The sequence below is a fragment of the Xenopus tropicalis genome, chromosome 4 (genome assembly GCF_000004195.4).
Source record: "Xenopus tropicalis strain Nigerian chromosome 4, UCB_Xtro_10.0, whole genome shotgun sequence".
NCBI lineage: Eukaryota > Metazoa > Chordata > Amphibia > Anura > Pipidae > Xenopus > Xenopus tropicalis.
The window spans coordinates 89693216-89715481 of NC_030680.2; the positions used below are offsets into that span (position 1 = coordinate 89693216).

At 38.8% G+C, this 22266-nt stretch overlaps 1 protein-coding gene across 8 annotated transcripts in view; it reads left to right on the forward strand.

The window, feature by feature from the left end:
* Positions 1-2768: 2768 nt before the first annotated feature.
* st3gal3 (ST3 beta-galactoside alpha-2,3-sialyltransferase 3) overlaps positions 2769-22266 on the forward strand; it is a 140397-nt gene continuing 120899 nt past the window's right edge. For 3 of the 8 annotated variants that reach the window (XM_012960780.3, XM_012960776.3, XM_012960781.3), the window contains exons 1-2: positions 2772-3203; positions 13646-13790. In XM_012960780.3, the coding sequence (XP_012816234.1) occupies positions 13676-13790 (115 nt within the window). In that variant the 5' untranslated portion in view covers positions 2772-3203; positions 13646-13675. 8 annotated transcript variants of the gene reach the window in all.

Below are 22266 nucleotides of genomic sequence, written 5' to 3' on the forward strand. Positions count from 1 at the left end.
ACTGCTTGCCCTACCCCTCCTGTGTGTGCCATACTCTGCCTGCCCTCCCCTTCCTATGTGTGCCATACTATGCTTGCCCCCCCTGCCTATGTGTGCCAAACTATGCTTGCCCTCCCCTTCCTATGTGTGCCATACTATGCTTGCCCTCCCCTGCCTATGTGTGCCATACTATGCTTGCCCCCCCCCTGCCTATGTGTGCCATACTATGCTTGCCCTCCCCTTCCTATGTGTGCCATACTATGCTTGCCCTCCCCTGCCTATGTGTGCCATACTATGCTTGCCCTCCCCTTCCTATGTGTGCCATACTATGCCTGCCCCCCCTGCCTATGTGTGCCATACTATTCCTGCCCACCCCTGCCTATGTGTGTCATACTATTCCTGCCCTCCCCTGCCTATGTGTGTCATACTATTCCTGCCCTCCCCTGCCTATGTGTGTCATACTATTCCTGCCCTCCCCTGCCTATGTGTGCCATACTATGCTTGCCCTCCCCTGCCTATGTGTGCCATACTATGCTTGCCCCCCCTGCCTATGTGTGCCATACTATGCCTGCCCCCCCCGCCTATGTGTGCCATACTATTCCTGCCCACCCCTGCCTATGTGTGTCATACTATTCCTGCCCTCCCCTGCCTATGTGTGCCATACTATGCTTGCCCTCCCCTGCCTATATGTGCCATACTATGCCTGCCCCCCCTGCCTATGTGTGCCATACTATTCCTGCCCACCCCTGCCTCTGTGTGCCATACTATGCCTGCCCTATTGCACACACAGGCAGCATACAGTGACACAATGCTGGATGTGTCAGAGGGAATGTCTGAGGTGTGAACAGGGGAACAATGTGGGTGATTACAGCCAGAGCCTGAGGTGTGAACACTGCAGGGGGAAAACAATGAAGGCATTAAAAGGTGTGAACAGTACAGGGGATTACATGATTAAACAATACAGGGGGATTACAGCCTGAATCTGAGGTGTGAGCCATGCAAGGGGCATTTAATCTCAGTACTGATACCATTTAAAGGTAATACACAAAGGTAAACCATCAAAGCAGCCAGACAGGTGGGGGGCCACACAGAGGGGGGTCGCGGGCCGCCAGTTGGACAGCCCTGAGCTAGAAGGTTTGACACACTACCCTATTGGCCGTCCAAGCCTGTCATAGCCACACTGTTCAGGTTTCGGTCTAAATATAAACCTAAGCCTGTGTCATTGTGGCTTTTTATTTTATTTATTAAAGAAACTACAAACACAAGACAAAAATGAAAACAATTAGGTTATAAAAGCTCAGCTGGAGTTCACACGAGTGAAATAACTATTCACAGGGTTTTATTCTTACAGCAGAGAAGTACTTTATTATCACTACTACTGGTGAAATTGTAACATATTGTATTTTTGCACAATTTAAATTTATTAGGAGTCGGAGTTGGTGCATTTTGCCGACTCTGGGTACCCAAAATTGCTTGCTACTCCACGGCTCTGTAAATTTCAGCATTCTCCATTATTTTTTGGTGAATCATAACCAATTCCTGTAGTTTGGGAGTTAAGCTGGAATGTTTTAGCTGACTTGGCTGAGGCCTATGTTAGGAAGGGCAATAGGAAATTTGGCAGTTTTAGGATGCTTTCTTGCCCATGGTTTATTACACCTTTGGGGGCTGCACCTAATTGTATCCCCCCCTCATAGCCTGAAATGCTTTGTACTAATGCCCCCAAAACTACCCTGTGTGCCGCTAAACCAAGACAGAACATTGCAATTGTGTTACTCATTGTATAGGAACACTCTGGCACTTGTTTTCACATTTTTGTCCCAAGTTCTCCTTTAAAGCCCAACATTTACAAGATACCTATCATAGTAAAAATGGTTTCCCCCACTAATCCTTACAAACAATACTATTTGCATCAAAAAATGTTTCAAGCAAGTGCAGAGACTGACATTTTTCACCTGAACATTTACTTTTGCTTTCTGGCTTCATGTTAAATAAAATATGAATTAGGTGAAGGAGAGACTAAGTAGGAAGCACTGCTTACAAAACATAACAGACTGCATGCATTTAAGAAAAGAAAGTGTGTAATGAAATGTGAACTGACTACTTTTTGAAGGGGGGGGGGGGGGTTTGGGCACCATTGAACTTGGAAGTGCCAACAGGTGGCTTCCTTGATTGTGGCCTAAGGGTGTTCGTTGACACAGTAAGTAGATTCTCTGACGCATCTATAAGCCTGGAGATCCAGATAACAATAAATATACAGTTGCACTCCCAACACTTCCGTATGAATATCTTTATTACCGGTTTAATAAAGGATAGAACTTAAAACGGTCTGTCCTATTCGGCGCGAAAGAATGGAAGCAATACTAGTTATATGACTAGCTATATGTCTAGCTATATATCACCCAGGGTTTACCATCGAAGAGGTCGGGTCGGCAAGTGCGTCACGGTAAAAAAAAATGTATTCAAAGAAAGTTTACTAGAATCATACAAACGAGGAGTTGTTAGCAGTGTATTATCCGGAAAGCGACTACGACACACACCATCCATAGTTTACCTCCGCATCATGTCTTTTGCCCGTTACAGTGACTCCTACAGCTGAACCCAGACTGAGAGTTCTAACCCATTAGCGGCTGGAGATATCCACATGGAGTTCACTAAATAGCGACTGGCAAAGCGTGGGATTATACAAGCCCCCTCCCTTCTAACCAAACAGAACTTCCCCTATTGGAGCCTATCAGTCTGCAACGCTCGGCAATTGGTGGTCTCCCTTGGCCCCTGATTGGTCAATAGCTTATCCAGCGTTCCGGTGTTTGGTGGTTGGGTGAAGGTTCTGTCTGTCCTTCGCTCTGATTGGTGCCAAATCTCCTGGGGTTCTTCGCGGTGGTCGTGCAGCGGTTCTGTCATTGGGTCAGGCTTCGAGTATCATCTGCTAATTGGTTTGACGGAACCTTGTGGTCAGTTTCCTTCAGACCTCCGCAGACAGCCGGGCAGTACTAGGCAGAACACAAGGGGGCCCTCCACGTCCAGCCTGCACCACCAGAGCATGGCGGCGCCCCGGGGCCAGTGCATAGCAAAGAGCTCTGTCAGCTATATGAAGGCCTCTCCGGGACCCTCTGTTACGCAGCGGTGCTGACCACCAACGGGCCCTTGCATGCCGAGCCGGACAGGTAGTAGCACCAAGAAGAGGAGCGAGTCTAGTCCTGGAGATAACGGTCCTGCTAGGGGAGGTGTGTACATGCAGGAGACAATAAACAAGGCACCATTCATAGTCATAGCATTCCGGCGGCATATAGGTTCCATACAGACAGAACAGATGTTTGGTTATACACCGACCAGTAGGGGTGTTTTCCGCAACCCTGGGGCTTTTAGCAAATATATCCTCTGCCTGAATCATTCATTCTCACAAAAGCGCCGCTGCCATTTGTTAAATGTGGTAACGGGGAACTCCTGTACTTTTTGGGGCCATACATTGCAGCATTACTCAGCTCTGGGTTAGGCCACTGTCATTGGAACAGTACAGAATGAAATCCGTGGGCAGACTTGCTAGTGCATATTTTCCATTGTTGCTCTTGATGACTGTATATGACAATCATATCTGAACAAACCCAAATCAACAATTTCATTTTGCCCCAAGGGGTTTATGACTGCTTCTTACAGCCTTCCTCAAGTCATATTAGGTTTATGTAAAGGCTTTAGAGCAGTACTTTACTATTAACAATTATTATTATTCTTAACATTTAATTTATAAAGCGTTAACATATTCTGCAGCACTGTACAATGGTGCAGATGTTATTACTCTAAGACATAAATGTCAAACACAAGGCCCGAGGGCCAAATCCGGCCCGCCTGCCTGTTTTATATGGCCCTTGGTGAGCGTGTCTGACCATCCAGCCTGATCAATTTCCATTTTCCTCACATAGTAACTAAGACTAAGGGGTATATTTATCATGCTGTGTTAAAAGTGGAGTGAAGCATTACCGGTAATGTTGCCCAAGGCATCCAATCAGTTATCAGATTTCAACAGTAGCAAAGCATCTATTGGCTGCTATAAGCAACATCACCGGTAATGTCTTACTCCGTTTTTCACACATTGTGATAAATATACCCCTTAGTATCTTACTAAGTATTTTAATAAAAAATTTGGCCCGTGACTTAGCCTGTGTTTTAGATTTCGGCCCCCTTATGTGATTGCGTTTGACACCCCTGCTCTAAAACAATGTTTACAGGTTTTTTTCTTCAATGATTACTTAACAAGTCCAGTTAGTTTTGATTTATTTGTACTAGATAAACCATGACCCGGTCGAATGAAAATCTACATAGTCATATCTAGCTTCTAGGTTGTAATAACCCTAGCAATCAAGTGGGCACATTTAAAAATGTAAGCAATAAACATTATAAAATTGAAGCTGCACAATCGGTTTACTTATTTTGGTTGCTGGAGCCAGTGACCAATAACTTGCTGGTTGGAAGCAGAATTGAAGACTAATAATTCAGAAACAATAATAAATGGATTGCTTAGAATCAGTCTATATATCACATACTAAAACTTCATTTAGAGATGAACTTACAGTTCTAGGGCACTCCAACTTTTTAGTCTGACCTCAGATGTTCTAGCTAAGATGAAAGCACTTTCATTAATCCCTAGGGCACTTTAAGAAGGTCATGAACTTCATGGGATATGACTGCAAGTGTAAGCAGTAGCCTGGGCATACCACAGTGTTGGTCTGGTGTGTCCAACCACATCACCGTTCATTGCAATAGCAGTTTATGGTGATGCAGTTTTACATAATTTGCTCCACTGTGGCCTTTACTCTTTAATAGCGGCTATAAAATTAAACTGTACTTTAAGTTTTTTTATTTTTAAAAGAAAAACTACCCAAATGTTTCTTCCTAATGTAAGAAAATGTAATTCTAAACAGACTCTGCAGAATGAAACCCTTTTTTATAGTGGTTTTAGAGTTATTTGTAAATGTATGTTGCAATATGTTGGTGCTATATAAATAATAATACTATATTAGAGTATAAGAACAGTGTTGTGTGGTTAGCATTGCTGACGTTCAGCTCCGTGTCAGGGTCCTAGTTTCAGTTCCAGACCGTGCACTACAGGGAATATGTATGTTCCCTGCATAGTTTATGCTTTCCTTTTGGATCTTTGGAGGTGGAGCTTAGATTTACTTTAAGAGACAAAACACTTTTTGGGATTCTGAAGGTGAGGACACACAGCAGATTTCGGCTGCCGATTCGGATCGTTCAGGCTGATTTGGCAGATTAACTGCCCGTGTGGTTACCACCAACGGACCTACCCGACCAATATCTGGCATAAAATTGGGCAGATTTCGATCAGGCAGGTTTGATTTTCCCTTCTGATCCGACAGCCCATATACCCGCTCTAGGGCTAAACGATCGAGTTAGCCTGATATTCGGTGGGCATATTGGGAAAACTCTCCAAATGAGCAGATCACACCATGTATGGCCATCTTTACTCTCTCTAAAAATGTACTCTCTATAAAAATAAAATTAGGCTCCTTTAACCCTTTTACTGCCAACGACGTACAACGTTGCAGTAAAAGGCTTTATCTGCCAACAACGTGCGCCGTACGTTATTTAGCAGATAAAGATACTCTCAGACTTTGCTATGTCTATGCATATTGGGCATCAAACTGTTCAGTAGACCTTAGGTGTTCCTATTTGGGGTGATTTGCCTTTGTATGCAAGAAATTGTGTGAGTTAAATGCAGCAAACTGCAACATTTTTAGGTGATTTTCTTAAATGTCATAAAAATCAGCAAACAGGAAAACTTTGCCGCTTGGTACTTTGGAGTAAAAAGAAATGTGTACCCATTATAGATTCGGGGGAATGTGTACTTTCCAAAAATATATGACTTTCTGGGGTGAGTGTACTTTTTTGTAGCATTATCCCAGATAAAGGATGTAAATGTGTTGATTTTGCAGGAGCTGAAATTACATCATATGGGGGTATGTTCCTATTGGGGCCCCTACATGCCACATATTTGGGTAAACCTATACGTATTGGGCATCAAACTGTTCAGTGGACCCCTGGCGTACAAATTTAGGGTGTTTTATCTTGGTTCCTAATGCTATGTGGGCGATAAGATGCTGCAAAGTGGAAGCTTTGAGGGGATCTTTAAGCGGGATGAACCCTGCTGTTTTATTAGTAGCCCCTTCGTCAGACATATGTTGTATAATATCTGTAAAGCTCTGCAGCATATGTTGGCACTATATAAATAACGGATAATAATGTGTAGCTTTTAGGGTCAAGATGTGACCAGTCTCTTAGGGTCACCTGTAACCTTTCATTCAGTTTTCCCCAGATTTTTGCCAGAAAATGTGCTAAGGCAAAACTTCAGCGACTGTTCATTATACCTCTTGGGAGACCTAAAGCAGTCGATGGTCCTTCAGGAGTCGCAATAAAGATGGCCTTACATGGCCAAACCCGTCTATGGGACTCTCTGACAGGCCTCTCTGACCAATATCTTGCCAAAAAATCAGGAAGATGTCAATTCTCACTTTGACTCCTCAAATCGCCTTCACTGCAATGCGATTATTTGCCTCTGGGGTCAAACTATAGCATTAGCACGATATCGCCCACCAAGGTGGGCTTATTGGGGGAAGGATTGGCTCATTTTGCAGTCTCGCCAAATGAGCAGATCTTACCATGTATAGCTACTTTAACAAAAAATTAACACAAAAAATAGGACTAGTGTTTGAAGTTACATGCTGCCCAACCTCTCCTTTCATTCTAATTTTCAGCAAAAAAATATTCAGCCCATGCCCTTCAGCTCATGTCGAAAACGGTTGTCTACTGTCCCTTTAGACCTAGACCAAGAGCCCATAATTGCATGGGTATCTCACAGTTTGGGAAGCACTTCTGCATATATGTTAAAAGCATACACTTGTAAACAGCATGTAAAGGAGAACGCTATATTTATTCTGTTGAATGCTTTACCATACCTGAGTAAACAGCCCTAGATGCTCTCTCTGTTGTTTTAAGTAGCAGCTGCTATGTTAGCTTGGTCTGACGTCACTTCCTTGCCTGCATGTTGCTGCCTGCAACAGCTTTCAGTTCAGATTGCAGCAGAGAGGGAAGGGGGGAGGAGGAGGAGAGAGGGGCAAATTGAGCAGGCTGGTGCCATGCCATGAAGGTTTTTTTTTTGATAGAAGGAAGTTTGACACAGGATATCATGTGTACAGAATAGAAGGAAATAAATGTGGTGTTTTTTCACAAAGGAAGCCACAGTTCTGTAGGTGTTTATGACTTTATTTATATAGACCTTTCTGATAAAGCTTTCTTAGTTTTAAGTGTCACCTTCAAATGGACTGCAGAGTATAAATTAACAGAGCATAAACATTCATTGTGTAAAATTATTACCAAAAATTTAAGTGGGTGCTTAAGAGTGATTGCATATGGGATGTTTTGTTGCCCATGCTTAATCTCCTTCAACTGGGGCAACAAAATGTTTTACAATTCTTTTGTGTTGAAGTCAATTTCAATCTCCACTGGTAAAGCATTTGTAATTGTACAAAATTGCCTTCTCCTGCACTTGACGGCAGAGCTTCAGATTGTTCTTAGTTATATTTGGACATTTTGCCATCCGAGCTGGAGGAGATTTAGCTCAAGTGACAAAACATGCAGTGTGCCATCACCCTAATAAAGAGCCCATTATTTCTATTTAAACTCAGCTTATTACAGTGTGAGGGTGAAAGTAAAGGCAAATCTAAACATTGATCTGTTTATAATAAAAAAGAAAAATGTTAATTTTATTGGTAATTTACCTTTACATTAAGTTTTGGTATGATGTAGACAGGCTTTTTGCTGTTGGTCTTTATTTTTATTTTTTAAATGTTTAACTTTTTTGCTCAGCTGCTCTCCAAGTTGGGATTGACTAAGCAGTGGTGTGAATGAATTGTAAGGTAAAAATAAAAAACAAGACCGGCTGATAACCTGCTTGGAATTTTGGTTCTGAAGTTGAAGTTCCCCTTTAAATTATTGTCCAGTTAGTTAAGCTGAAAACACACAGTACCATTTCCCTTTTAAATATATATTTAGTTTCAATTGCTGTTTCACATATGAAGTTTATGCCATATGCGCATGGTGTTGTCCTTTATGTCTTACTTTAATTTACAGGCAAACAGCTTGCTTCCTTTGACCTGGAGTGCTGAGGGACTCCTTTCAGTGAACATATAGATATATAATATTATATTGATCAGCCATCCCCCAAATCTTCTGGTCAGCCATGCTTGACTAGAGTAGAACACCAATTTTATGTTTCCTAAGGGTAGCGTCAAAACAAAGTTCCTTAAAATCCAGGAAAAAAAGCATGGCATGATATAGGATTGAAATAAAATTGGCAGCAATTATAAGAAAACATAAAATTTCTGTTGTTTTGTTGTATTCCAGTCCTTGTTAAATGGATTTTAATTAATCTTTCCTTGTATAGCTTATTTTTTTTGATGGTCAATTAAAAGTTAGGTTTCATAATTACATCATCTAGTGCATCTATTTGATTTTTGTTGTTTTTTTTGTTGTTACTAGTCTTTGTGCTTGTGATTTGGCTTCTGTCTGGCACCTGGCCTTCTAAAGGAGCTGTACTGTACAAAACTGTGGAAAATTCTGATCAATAATAATAATTATATTACAATAAGAAAACCATGTATCTCAATTCTGTTGGATTGTTATAACTGTGTGGCAAGCTATGCTAAAACTTATGCAAACATTTTCACATATTGATAGCATCTAAGTCACATGCTGCTCTTCTGTTGCACTAGGCAAAACATTTTCCGGTAGACAGTTTGTTTATACCCTTTTTCCATTGTTTCTAGAAGGCTTTTTTCAGTATGGAAATGTTTACACAAAAAATATATTGTATTTTCTGCTGCATGACTTTAACAATATTATTGACTTGCATGCATGAAGATTTTTATTTGTTTCCTTCTAATTAATGTCATTTTGTAGGGATTTGAGAAATTCATATTACTGTTATCATAACTGAATTTTATAATTATTATTTGATTGCTTTTTTTTTTTTTTTCTTGCTTCTGTTGAAGGCTTGCTAAACCCCCCATAGGCAAACTTCCCTCCATTGGCCCCCTCCCTGCTCTTACCCACAGTTTCTATTAGATGTAAAAGTGTCCCTGTCTAGAAAGCTGACCTATAGGAGCAGTGCAGTGTACTTCCCATGTGCCATATATTAGGTATTCGGATTTTGTTCAGCAAATTTGACGACACTGAACTTTCTGGAGCATAAGCAGTTGGAGCTCCAACCACGCATGTGTCAGAAAGCTCCGTCTGTCAGCAAAGTAAAAGAAGAGGTTCCAAAGATGTAGAAGATGGTGCCTATGAACTCCACTGCACTATTCTGCAATTATAGGCCAGCTTTCCAAACAGGAAAATGTTTTCATCTAATAGACGCTGCGGGGAGTGGGCCAATAGAGGGCAGTCTATGTGGGCTTTTGTCCATGGGGGGGGGGGGGGTTTAGTTCTCCTTTTCAAGGAAAAAAAGAAAAAAAAAAACTCAGAAAAGTCCAGTTATTTTAGACTTAACTCTACTAGATACTGTATATCATGACCTGGATGACTGAGAATCTTCATAGACATATTCTCCTTTAAGATTGCTGACCTAGTTTGTAAATTTTCTCCTTGATCAATGTGAGTTCCATGAATAGGGTTAGAGCTGAGCATACTTTTTGCCTATTGTTTATTCAGGAAAAAAAACTTTGTTTTTTGTTAAAGACAAATAGGGAAGATAAAACTACTCCACATTTGATTCTTGTGAGGTAGATAATCTTAGTTTCACCCATCATACAAATTGTTTCTTCAGTTGTTTTGAGTAGAGAATTCCCTGGCATTTAAAGCCTTGTGTATAATAGGTCACCAGCATCCATTCACAATGGTTTCATTGAGCTTATTAAGTTAGGTGTTAAAACTCTTAGAAGTGTGAAAGTTTAATCCACTTACAATGATTTTCATTGAGTCGGGGGTTAAATTTTTAGTGTACATGACTAGTAGTGTGAATTGTTGTGAAACTGCTGCAATAAGGATGTCAACACAGATCTGTACATTGCTGACAAGGTATTGCAGGCCTCATGCTCTGTTAAGGTATGGTTGTTCCAGTTTGGCCTTCTTCATGACTTTTCCATTAGATGTAGATAGACTGCTGAGTCTTGAGGCGTTGGCCCTCCTGTGTTGGACCATTCTCTTACAGAGCGGTTGTTTATTCTCCCCAATATGTAGATCACTATACTGGTCAGCATGGACCTCATCACTTTTCATGTGCTTTGGTGTTGGGTCTTTTGGGTGCACCAACTTCTGTCTCAGGGTTTGGTAGGTTAGTTTGAAAAACACAGAAATGCAATGTTTGTTGAAGTTTTTCTGATATTCCAGCCTCATATAGAATGTCTATGTTGCTTTGTCTACTATGCCACCATGAACTGGTAATCTAATCTACCTCGCAAGTAAATGGAGTAGCTCCAATTTCCTTGTTTGCCCATCTTAGCTCAGGAAATAACTAAAAAATATATTTTAACATGTTATGCCACCTCACTTGGATTATAGCCAATGGGTTTTTTAATAAGAGCACAGCATGATGAGTAGAATTCCACAGGAATGCCACATCATCTTTGTTTAGAGCCACTTATTTTCTTGGGTTACTTTATTGATCTTTTACATATCTGTGTTACTCTGTATTATTGTGGTTCTCTTAGCTTCATAAAACTGTGATATGTATTACATGCCATAATAACCAAGCATAAACAGTTTTTGTGCATATGACACTCGGTTTGCTCACCTTTCTGTTGTGTCATGTTGTCTTCTTCAATACCTTCTTCAATTTGATCTGTCTAGTTATTAGTTTTTATCTAATTTTCCCCTCTTATTTTCTTTGTGGAACTCTTTCTTTTGCGTGTCCTCCCACTGTCAGTTTTGTATTTTTTTCACATCTACCCACAACATTTGTTTATATATGTCTTTAGCTCTCACAGGACCTTTTTTCTGCTAGTCTACCTTCATCCTCAACCTCTTCCTATATCCCTAACTTCCATTTTGCTTCCAATCTTGTGTTTTGCTCACACTTGCCACCCTTCTTCACCATAGCGCACACTTTTAATCAATATTTTAAGTGTCAGACATACCCCACTGTGGGCCAGGGACATGCTGTTTATAGTTACGACTTGATTATCACCCAATCCTTTGTTTTCTTTTGATATATGATAGAGGACTTTACAGTTTCTGTTAAAGTTTCTTTAAGGGCTCTGGCACACGGGGAAATTAGTCGCCCGCGACAAAACTCCATGTTCGCCCGTGACAAGGGAGATTTGTCGCGGGCGACTAATCTCCCTGTGTGCCAGAGCCCTAAACAGTCTTAAAGGTTCTAGAATGTAATGCAATGACTTGTAAAAGCTTCTAATTACCCAGTTAACTTAATTACAGTAGATTTTTTAAACTATTTTTACTGCAGCGTACCTGTGTTCAACCAGAAAAAAACAATGTAAATTCCAGGAAAACATGAAATCGTGTTTTTACTATATTAGTTAAACCGAAGTGCACCTATTGTTGTATTAAAGGAAAACTATACCCCCCCAGAATGAATACTTAGCCAACAGATAGTTTATATTATGTTAAGTGACCTATTAAGGAAACTCTCCAAACTGGAATATATATATCAGTAAATATTGCCCTTTTACATCCTTTCCCTTGATCCACCATTTAGTGATGGGCTGTGTGCTCCCTCAGAGATCACATGACCAGAAATAATGCAGCTCTAACTGTAACAGGAAGTAGTGTAGAAGCAGAAGACAGAACTCTGTCCATTAATTGGCTGATGGGGCCTAGCATGTTTGAGTGCCTTGGCTTGTTTGCGTGCACTGTGAATCCTATGATCCCAGGGGGCGGCCCTTAATTCTTAAAATGGTAATTTTCTATTTAGGAGTACCCAATAGCACATACTACTAAAAAAGCATATTTTTATGAATGTGTTTATGCAATATATTTTTATAGAAATCTACATTGTTTGGGGGTATAATTTTCCTTTAAGAACCTTATATGTAGCAACTTCCTATTTGCCCTTGATATTAGGGGAAAATCTAAGCAACTAAGCCAATACCAGGTACCAAAGTATCAACATCCACCATTAAGTGAATTCTTTATTGATATGGCCATAAAGGCTGTTGTGCAAGGAAGAAGCTCTTACTCCTAGGCCAGCTTATAAAAGCCAAAACGGAAGAAACAAAAATAACACCCGATTGGCCACAATAGTAATCCCTATGTATAGAAAAATACTTTTAAAGATGAAGAACAGCTTCCGAACTGTTAAACTTTGGGAATTGCGGCATCAGTCTGTCAGGGTGGTTTTCTGGAATAGGGTGCTCTTTAGAAAATAGATGGTATCATCAGAAAAGACGGTTGTCTAGATATTCTCAAGCAACACTTAAAGACATCAGCCAAAGTCACAAACTCGCAGTTTTGACTTTCAGCATGACAATGACAAAATGCCAAGTGGCAGCCACAAAGCCCATTCCACTGAAGTTTTGTAGACTAAATAAAAAACATAAGAGCAAGAAGGCTCCACAGTTCTGGTTAAAAGCTTGTGGGAGGCTACCTAAGCATTTGATTTAACTTAAGCAATTAAATACTAGCAAAGTGTATATAAATGTTTGGCATCAGAAATGGGTTACTTTGAAATTGCCTCATAAAGAAATAAAACAGATTCCTTATTTGACTTTAAACAGGCAAAGTATGGTAACATGATAAGTAATAAAAAATGTTGTTTTAGCATCTTTAAAATAGCTGTATGGAAGCTTTAAGACTCAACTGTGGGTACTTCAACTAACTTCTGATCCACTTTTGATGGTGCTCCATTGTAGTAAAAGCAGCCAGATGTCAAGTGGTTCCACAAACACTTTCTTTAGTTTTAAAAGATAAAATACAAATCATAGAAACTGTGCTCAGGATTGTGTTTATAGTTTCCTTGTGTTCTTATTTTATATGCTTTCCTTTTGGGGAAATAGGTCAACTAATAAGGTAAAAAATATTCCTTATAACTTGCCAGTGTTTGAGTGGTATGTCCAAGCTGTTCTGCTACAACTATTGTGGGACTACAAATCACTGCATCCAGTTAAAGGAACAGTAACACCAAAATATTAAAATGTTTTAAAGTAATTAAAATTTAAATTACTGTTACTCTGGTAACAGCTTTGTAGCCATGGGAACAGCCATTCAAGCTGGAATAAAGGCGAAAAGGCACAGGTTACATAGCAGATAACAGATAAATTCTGTAGCATAATAATAAATAATCTAAACACCTAATCTGTTATCTGCTATATATAATCTGTGTCTTTTCTTCTTTTTTTCCAGTTTGATTGGCTATCCCCTTGGCTACACAGCAGTTTTGTTATATTAACTACAGTAGAGTTTCTGAAGCAAACACAGCTGTTACCAGTGCAGGGCAATAGTTCATAATATATGAATTGCTTTGATACACTTTAATTTGTTGGTGTTACTGTTCCTTTATGTTTATAAAGGCTGAGGGATTGCAGAAGCTGCAGTTCCACATAAGCTGGAGTGCTGCATTTTGGACATTCCTATGCTAACTGAATGATTTTTGAAAAATATAATATATTAACTTCTGTTTAAATTGTGTCTTCTGGTCCTGTAGGTCATGTAGGATTGCAGGTATGCTGTGAAGATGGGAATTTTGGTGTTCATGAGGAACTTGCTGCTAGCCCTCTGCCTGTTCCTGGTGTTGGGCTTTCTCTATTACTCTGCCTGGAAGCTGCACCTTTTGCGTTGGGAAGATTCTCGTAAGTTACCTCTGTCGCTCTCTTCTTTTTCTTCATTGTTGCACTATTCCTTTCTGCTCTTATAAAGTTATAGCTAATTTAGACTTAATCCTTTTTCTTTTTTAGATAGGCATATTGACTCATACTTCAACGATGCTACTGTTGTGCATATGCTGCTTTATTTAAATAAATATGCAATAACAATCCCAGTTTTAGTTCAGGCTATTGCTGCTCTTAACAAATCTTTTGTGCTAAAAGTATAATTTTTTCATAGAAAGTGCTTAATTACACTAGCGGCTTTGTTGCTGAAATTGTATCAGGGGTATTAGTCACATGACGTACTGAACATACATTTTTATTGCATTTCACATATTGCTGAAGCTTTTGTTTATTTTTATTTATTTATTTTTTTTTAAAAAGGGAAGCTTACAGTATCTGTTTTTGCACTTGCTCCCCAAAGATAACAGAAGAGTGGTTTCGGCTACCACCAATTTACCACTTTCCTGTTAAAGTGAATCTGACACTTATGGACTTTTCTCTCCATTATTTACTTTGCAAGTCACCTGTATTGTTTTTGTGAGTGTCAGAGACACAATAATGGTTTAATCAAAAATAAATTATTTTGTTTCTCCTGAATGTAGTCGAAAATGGTTGACAGATATAAAGGTTGATATTTATGTCTTTACAGTATTTTAGATTTTTGTTTCTCCCCTAACTTACACTACATCACATCAAAATTGATCATGTTACATTTATGTCCACTTCCATTGTGTACAAACCCAAAGAGAAGACCTAGATCAATTAACACTTTTGCTGCTCTGCAGTGAAACCCATACAAATCCACCTTTTACACAGTATTACAGGAGAGAGATACAAACAGTGCCTCTCTTGGAAATCAATATGAAATATTTAATCAGAATTAAAGATACAAAAGCAAATTTCACAGCAGTAACATGCCATATTATGACACAATTACTACACGTTTCTTAATGTTACCCCTTCTCTCTATCCATCCTCCTGAATCCTGCCTCTGATTTTCAGGTGGTTCTTTTCACTTATTGTGATGAAAAATATTCTGCTTGTGGTGTGATTGCTACACCACTACAAGCCCTAGCAGTAAGAAATGCAGAAGAGGAAGCACAATTATTTTAATTAACTCACAATATTGTTTTAAATCCTGGTTTTATGTGGTAAATATTGACCTTAGAGGAGTGGGTGTTGCAAGGAGGTTTTAAACTGTAAGTAATTATGTAAATGTAAGTTACATTTATTTTAAAAAACTTAGTCAAAGCCCCTGTTGTGGGTTTAATTATTTGTTTTATTCTGTAATTTTGCTCACTATCTTCTCCCAGTAGTTCTCAAACATGAACCTACATGTGGCCATTCCCTTATGTGCAGGGCCACATTGGGCTGATTTGATCATTGACTAATGATTGGGTTCTAATGGGGTCCAGTGTAGACCTATTCAAACCAGTATCGGTTGGGCAGGCAATTTAAAAAGGGCTCATACATGGACTGATAAGCTGCCAAATCGGTCTGAAAGGGCTAAGTTAGCAGGTTTAATCGACCTGTGTATTGCCAGCTTTAGGGCTATGGAACACAGGATCTTGTGGTCTTTTAATCTATGCCATTTTAGTAGGCCAAACACAGTGCAAAATTGCCCTAATTTGCTTTGTTGACTTAAATGGCATTCATCTCAAAAGGATTGTGCAAGCAAATTGTACAGATCAAGTTTCCATACAACAATCAAATGAAGAGTTAAAAGTGCTTTAATTGTGGTTCAAATTTTTGCCCTGTCTCCAGACCTATTTAAAATAGCAACTTTGCTTAAATTTGCAACAGGTTTTGTTTTTTTTTTTTGTTTTTTTTTGCCTGTCCTTTGGAAATGAGCCCTACAGGCCTTGAGGTTGTAATTATTTATTAACACCAGCAGATGGCACCATGTCATCTCTTATTCCTTAAGATGCAGGCAGCATAAGTTGTCTTGCTAGTAATGCATATTGTAAAAAAATAAATTCCTGTAACTTGTGAGAAAACAGGATAAAAAATGTTACATTTAACATGTGGGCATAATACATTTCCGTTTCCTAAGGACAATAATCTTGCCTTCCTCTTTTAACTGACACTACTTTTTTGTTATCTATATACCTATACAGTTCTTGAAGTAATTTACAAACAACAGTCTTTGCGGAGGTTTTCAATAAACCTTGACATTTATGCACAAAAAATTAAAGGGCCCCTTTATATTTCTTTTACATTTTACTTCTTTGCGCTTCTCTCTCAGGTTGGCTAACAATAAAATTAGTACCACCTCCCATGCCCCTTTTTGTAATTTGCCAAAAAAGAAGCTACAAATTTGCATGGCCTGACTGACCAACAGGCAAGCCGAACATGTGCATTGCTTACTATTACCATAACATCTCCATAGGTACTGTCATAGCCTGTATTGATATTTATCAAAAAGACTATGAACATTTTATGTCACGAAGCTGCACAGGGGTCTACGTTTCTGGTAAGAAAGAAGACGAGGTGGGTCTCCCATGGTCAGTGTTCTGCAGGGCTCTTCCAAAAAATCTCTGTAGTCAGAAAGGACTGGTGGGATGTGCTGGTTGTGTCTGGTTGTTTACTGACATTAAAAGATACTTATACATATTTCATTGACTTGCTAGATGTAATTGCTTTTACAATCTGCTTATTACTACCCCCTGTCAATTTTTTTCTTTAAAAAGAAATGCTTCCAGTAAGTCCAAGACACAACATTCCTAAAGACGAGTACCACTGAAAATAGCTCTTACCCATGGGCTAAATGAAAGCATGTTTATATCAATATTCCACTTTCGGCTTGGAATATTGGTATCTGCTCTGCTCACATTCGTAACAAAATTCATTTAATATAAAGCAATGCATGCTCTGGCAGGCTAGTTCCAATACCAGAATGAGACTATTTTTGGCATAAACAGATAACTTTTGTTTTTAAAAGCTTTTTTTGAAACTACATCACTCTGCCTGCTGCTTTTGCTCATAGTATAAATCCACAGTGGAATACCGTTTTGGCATCTTCAGCCTTTCTGCCTAACTGTTTGAGTATATACTGACCATTCAAGGAACTATTTCAGCACACAATTTCATCTACTCATGCTCCTTCTCTGCAATTGAATGGAGCGTTAAAATTACATCCCATGTGGAGATTAGTCTCACGCAATTTTTTCCAAAGTCGCATGGAATTTCCTCCTGTAGGCATTTTGGAAAATGAACTGATGCGTATGCCTTTCCGATTTACTTTGTTGCTTGTGGAAAGGCATTTTGGAAAGATTAGTCACCTGAGTTAGCAGAGATTTATTGTGAGCAACTTATCTCTCCGTGTAGCTGGTCCTGTATTGGAGATATATATCTGTCTACATAAAAACATTTTATTCTTACAAGTTTATTAACAAATAAGTTATTGCAAATATGAGACCTACAGCCCACTTTATACTCAAATGTCAGTTCCCTTGGCCATGTGATAACATAATTATTTAAACTGATTATGAACTAGATTAGATTATGGAGCAAACAAGTCTTTTCTTTTTCTTGTTTCTGGTAATCATTTATTTAAATACATGCAAAGTGCTTCAATGTTTTTGTGTTAGTAGCCTTTTAATAAATGCAGAAGTTAATGACAGAAGCCAAACTGACCTGGATCTGGGCTATTTAACCATTAGTGTACATGGCTTAATTGGAATATATCTATCCGATTGACCCATCTATCTTAGAGTTTGTGCAGTAAGAAGTTTTTTATATTTAGTGTGTGTGATTGTATAAGCCTTGCAATTTGTGGTTTTATTTCTTATGAAACCTCCAGTGGTTTAACCCACAGGTCACAATATCAATGTAAAACACAAATGAAAAGAAGTCCGGCGGCGAGATATCCCGAACTGATATGCAGCTTCTTGTAACTCCACCGAACAATCACTTTCAAATGCAAAACAAAGAAGGGAAATAAAATTTCCTCTAAGGAGAGCAATTTGATAGCCTTTTCACAATAAGGACTGTGTCCCTATGTGAAAAGGCTAACACAATATCAATGTTAGGGCTCTGGCACACGGGGAGATTTGTAGCCCGCGACTAATCTCCCCGAAATGCCATCCCACTGGCGAAAATGTAAATGCCTTGAGAGGAAACTTCCGCGATTTCACTGAAATCGCGCCGCCGCGTATGCCATCCCACCTGTGATTTACATTTTCACCGGTGGGATGGCATTTCGGGGAGATTAGTTGCCCGCGAACAGGGAGATTTGGGCAACTAATCTCCCCGTGTGCCAGAGCCCTTACAGTGGCTCGGCTGCTTATCTCACACATTAACCTATTTTAATTAACAATATATAAATATATATTTTTGTGCATTTTAAGAGTAATTTTGAAATAAATTACATTAATAGTTACAAACTGTATCCAGATAGTGGTAGCTGAGAAATGCCTAAATGTGGTAAAGTTCAACTGCTAACCCTCTGATGATCCCAGCTCTCTGTCTGAGAATTGCTACTGTAGTCCTGTTTTTACCCACCTGGCATTGATTTAAATTGGCTAATACATAATTATTTTGCTTTATGTCTTTCTCACTGAAGAATAATGAGTATCATTAGAAAGTGTATTCTTCTGATCTGTGAGGATGCTTAAAAAAGCATCTGGAACTGATTGAGGTTTGCACATATTGAATTTATGAGGGTGTAAATTTATGTTGAACATTTTGACAGTTAAGTTTATATTCCATAATGTCAAGGTGAAAAAGCAGGGGAGGTAAGCCAGTATGTGCTTTGCTTTGTGGGATTTTTGTGGCTTTGCACAGAGGGAGCTTTAATGTTTTATGAACAGGTGCATAATGCCAAAGTAGAATAAATTGAGACCACCCACGAGTGACCTCTGGTATCTTACAAGGTCATTCAAGAGTGTATATGATAATCGGTGCGTCTGGAAGTTTCTGCTATTCACATCTGTATAGTTAACTGTCATACAGTGAATACAAACCTATAAATTGTACTGGGGTGATGATCACCTGCTGCATTAAAAGTAAATATAACAAGGGTAAACAACATTTGACAAACAGCCACTTGAAAATGTAATAATTGGTAATGTGTAAGATTCGTGAAACTTGTCACATAAGTTAGATTTCTATAAAAATTTCTAGCTTAGCTACTTGAGCCGGTCATCCCACTGACCGGAAGAAAATACTTTTTAATACACTTAACTTAAGTGGAATAGTTTAAGGATGAAAAATTTATATTTTGAACACTAGGAGGCATTGCTAGCACAGATATTAAAACTGATTTTTTTCCCCCTTTTTATGCTATAGTGCAGCTATCTAGAAACCACAGTAGCTTCAGCTCAGGAGTCTGTAGTCACCAGATGTATGTTGTTCACATTGTGGTAAAATGCCATGCTCGGGCAGCTACAAATATTTTAACAACTTGCAATTTGAAGACTAAAGTTCTAGACTGACACCGACTTCTCTAATCTTCCTGTTTAATTCTGTGATCTTTTATGTTGAAGTGTGTTGTAATATTATAGTCGTACAGGTATAGGATGCAATTTCCAGAAACCTGTTATCCACATGAATTATACGAAGGCCATCTCCCGTAGACTCTTGTGTGCAGACTTTTTTTTATTTTTTATTTTTTTTTTAAATTACAAATTGACCCACCCAAGATGCATTATGCTAGAAAAGATCAATAAAACACTATGTAGAATTGTTCAGTGTCACTTTAGGTCTACTAGGAATTTCTAGAATGCAGTGCTGTAAAGCTACATGTAGCCAGTCACATTAAGGATCACTGACCTCTGAGTGAGTGCTTTTTTTTCCCCTAGGGAGAACACCATTGATGCTGTCAATTGGTGGAAGCTCAGAGCATGCTTACATATAGAAAGAAAAGTTATTGTGTTTAAAATTTGAGGAATATAGTCAGCATTATTGGTAAGATCATTCCAGAATAATCAGAAGACCTCTCTTCATATTTTTATAGGAATAATATAGCGTTTTGGTAGAGAAGCAGGCAGCCTGCCTAGTAGGAGGAGTTTTATTTGAAGAAGTTGATGTCATTTAATCTGACTTACTGCAAACAACATAACATTAAGGTGCAAAGAAGCTTTTACCAAGATATGTTTTTGTTTTTTTTAAACTGCATGTTTCCTTCTAAAGCATATATATTGAATACTTCCCAAACTGTACATTTGAGTTCTGTGGCCATATAAAATCCAGTGCTTTTACTAGGCTAGAGTGGACTCTAGGGAAAAAATGGAGAAGGTAAGTCATTTTGTAATTTACTGGCAATAGATTTGCCACATTAATTCCACCTAGAATGCTATATTTATTCTGCAGAAAGCTTTACCATACCTGAGTAAAGAGCCCTAGAATCTCCCTCCATTTGTTTAAGATAGCAGCTGCGATTTTAGCTTGGTCTTCTTAGCTTCCTGCTGCAGCTCTAGCCGTTGGTAGCTCAGATCACACATTCCTAAGGGAGGGAGGAGCAGCAGGAGAAGTGAGGGAGGAGAGAGTTGCGCAGACTCTGGCCCCAGGAATTTTCCCATACAGGTAGTTGACACTTAACTGGATATTGTACATACCTTCCCTCTTCTGCTTCATTTGCATTTCATTGATTTAATTGACTGAATCTTGCCAGCCAAAGATATGCAAATGAAGCAGGAGAGTGAAGGCATGCCCAAAACCAGTTCCATGTGAACTTTTTTTTACTTGACTGCCTGAAGTCCTGGTCTGGAAAATCCCCTACAGAGATAGGTTTGTAGCATCAAAACAAAACATTTTAATAATAACAATGATTTGCATTGTCTGAAGGTGAACATCCCCTTTTTTATACAGACTCCAACATCCTGGCTGGTCAATTGTGCTCCTTTTTTTGTTGATTTCATTCCCCCATAAGGGGGGCACTATATCTCATTTGTACTGGGTAAGTAAAGATATTTATATATATTTTCACATACATATGCAATCAGTGATTGCTTGTAGGTATCTTACTGGGAGAATTAATCGTGCCAAATCGTATTTTTTTTGCATGGGTTTTCACCTGGCTCCAGTGGCAGGGTTATACTTGCAACACATTTATCCATATGATATATATTTATTTATTATTTTTTCATAACTGACTAAAATGTTTTTATAGAAAGACATTGATGGTTATTATGACTATTATTAACAACACAAATTTATAAAGAATCAACATGTTCTGCAATGCTCAAAATATTTGACTGACTAAAATAACTGCTTAAAAACACACTCATGTAAACATTTTTTTTAACTTTCAAAAATGCACAAAAAAATGGGAAGCTTGGCCATAGAAATATCTGCCTTATCACATCCAATTAGCTCTCTATGATCTGTCCAATGACAACCTACTCTTGGTCTGGCCGATTGCCCCACAAAAAACACCTGCTGCTATTGGATGCTGGTGCGAGCTATGCATGCAGACAGTCTTCAATGAAATGTTAATGGTATGGAGGAACAGGAAACATACTGCTACTTGCTGTTTGAATAGATCTTCTGTACTAAGGAAGCAGTACAACAGCCCATGCCTTTGTCTCAGCCATTATTAGGGCTTTGTTAATTGCTTAAGTGGATCTTTAGACGAATATTAAGTCTGAAATTCTTGTTTTGGTTGTCTGCCCAGATTTACTTTACATGGCAGCATGGAAACCAGTACATTTAGTATCAAACCTGATAATTGGCACCAGCTCCTATGACAAATTTAACCTCATTTTATACTTTGTTGTGATGTTTTCCCGAGACCCAAAATGATAAGCATTTCAGCAACCAAGAGCATAGTGAGAATGTGCAGCATCACAGACACTCAAAAGATGGCATAATAGGTTTACAAGATAGGGAGCTGCTGTGAACTTAGAAGGTATGGATTATTACTGTTATAAGGATTCTGAACCACTGCAGTATGAAGTTCAGAATTTCTAACCATATTCATTTTTAAATTATTTTATTTATTTATAGATTACGGTGATTACATACTGTTATGCTTAGTTATTCTTAGCAAAGGTTTTCACAAGAGTTCCATGTATAAAGGTGATAGAATGATAGAAGCTGCCGATGGTCTGAGGCGTCCGTTTATCTGCCTGTATATGGGGCCCTCCAACGGGCCTGCCTGACCAATATCTGTCTGAAAATCGAGCAGATGTCGATTGGGCAGGTTTTGGCTCATTGATATCGTCCTTGCTCCGACAGCCTGCATCCTGTCAGTGCGAACTTTGCCAAACGAGTAGATCTTTCAGTGTTGTATAAGAACAGATGTTTACAGGGAAAATACATTGGGGCAACTGCCATAAATCATGACTCATAAGTTAGGTTCGGTGTACATAAGCTACTGTTCACAATCAGTTAATTGCATGGTTAGATTTTTTTACAGCACTGAAAAAGCTCATGTAAACTGTAGGAAGTAATGATACCTAAACTGTGCAATTAGAACTTTTAACTATGTAAAGCTAGCCTTTAAATATATACAGCT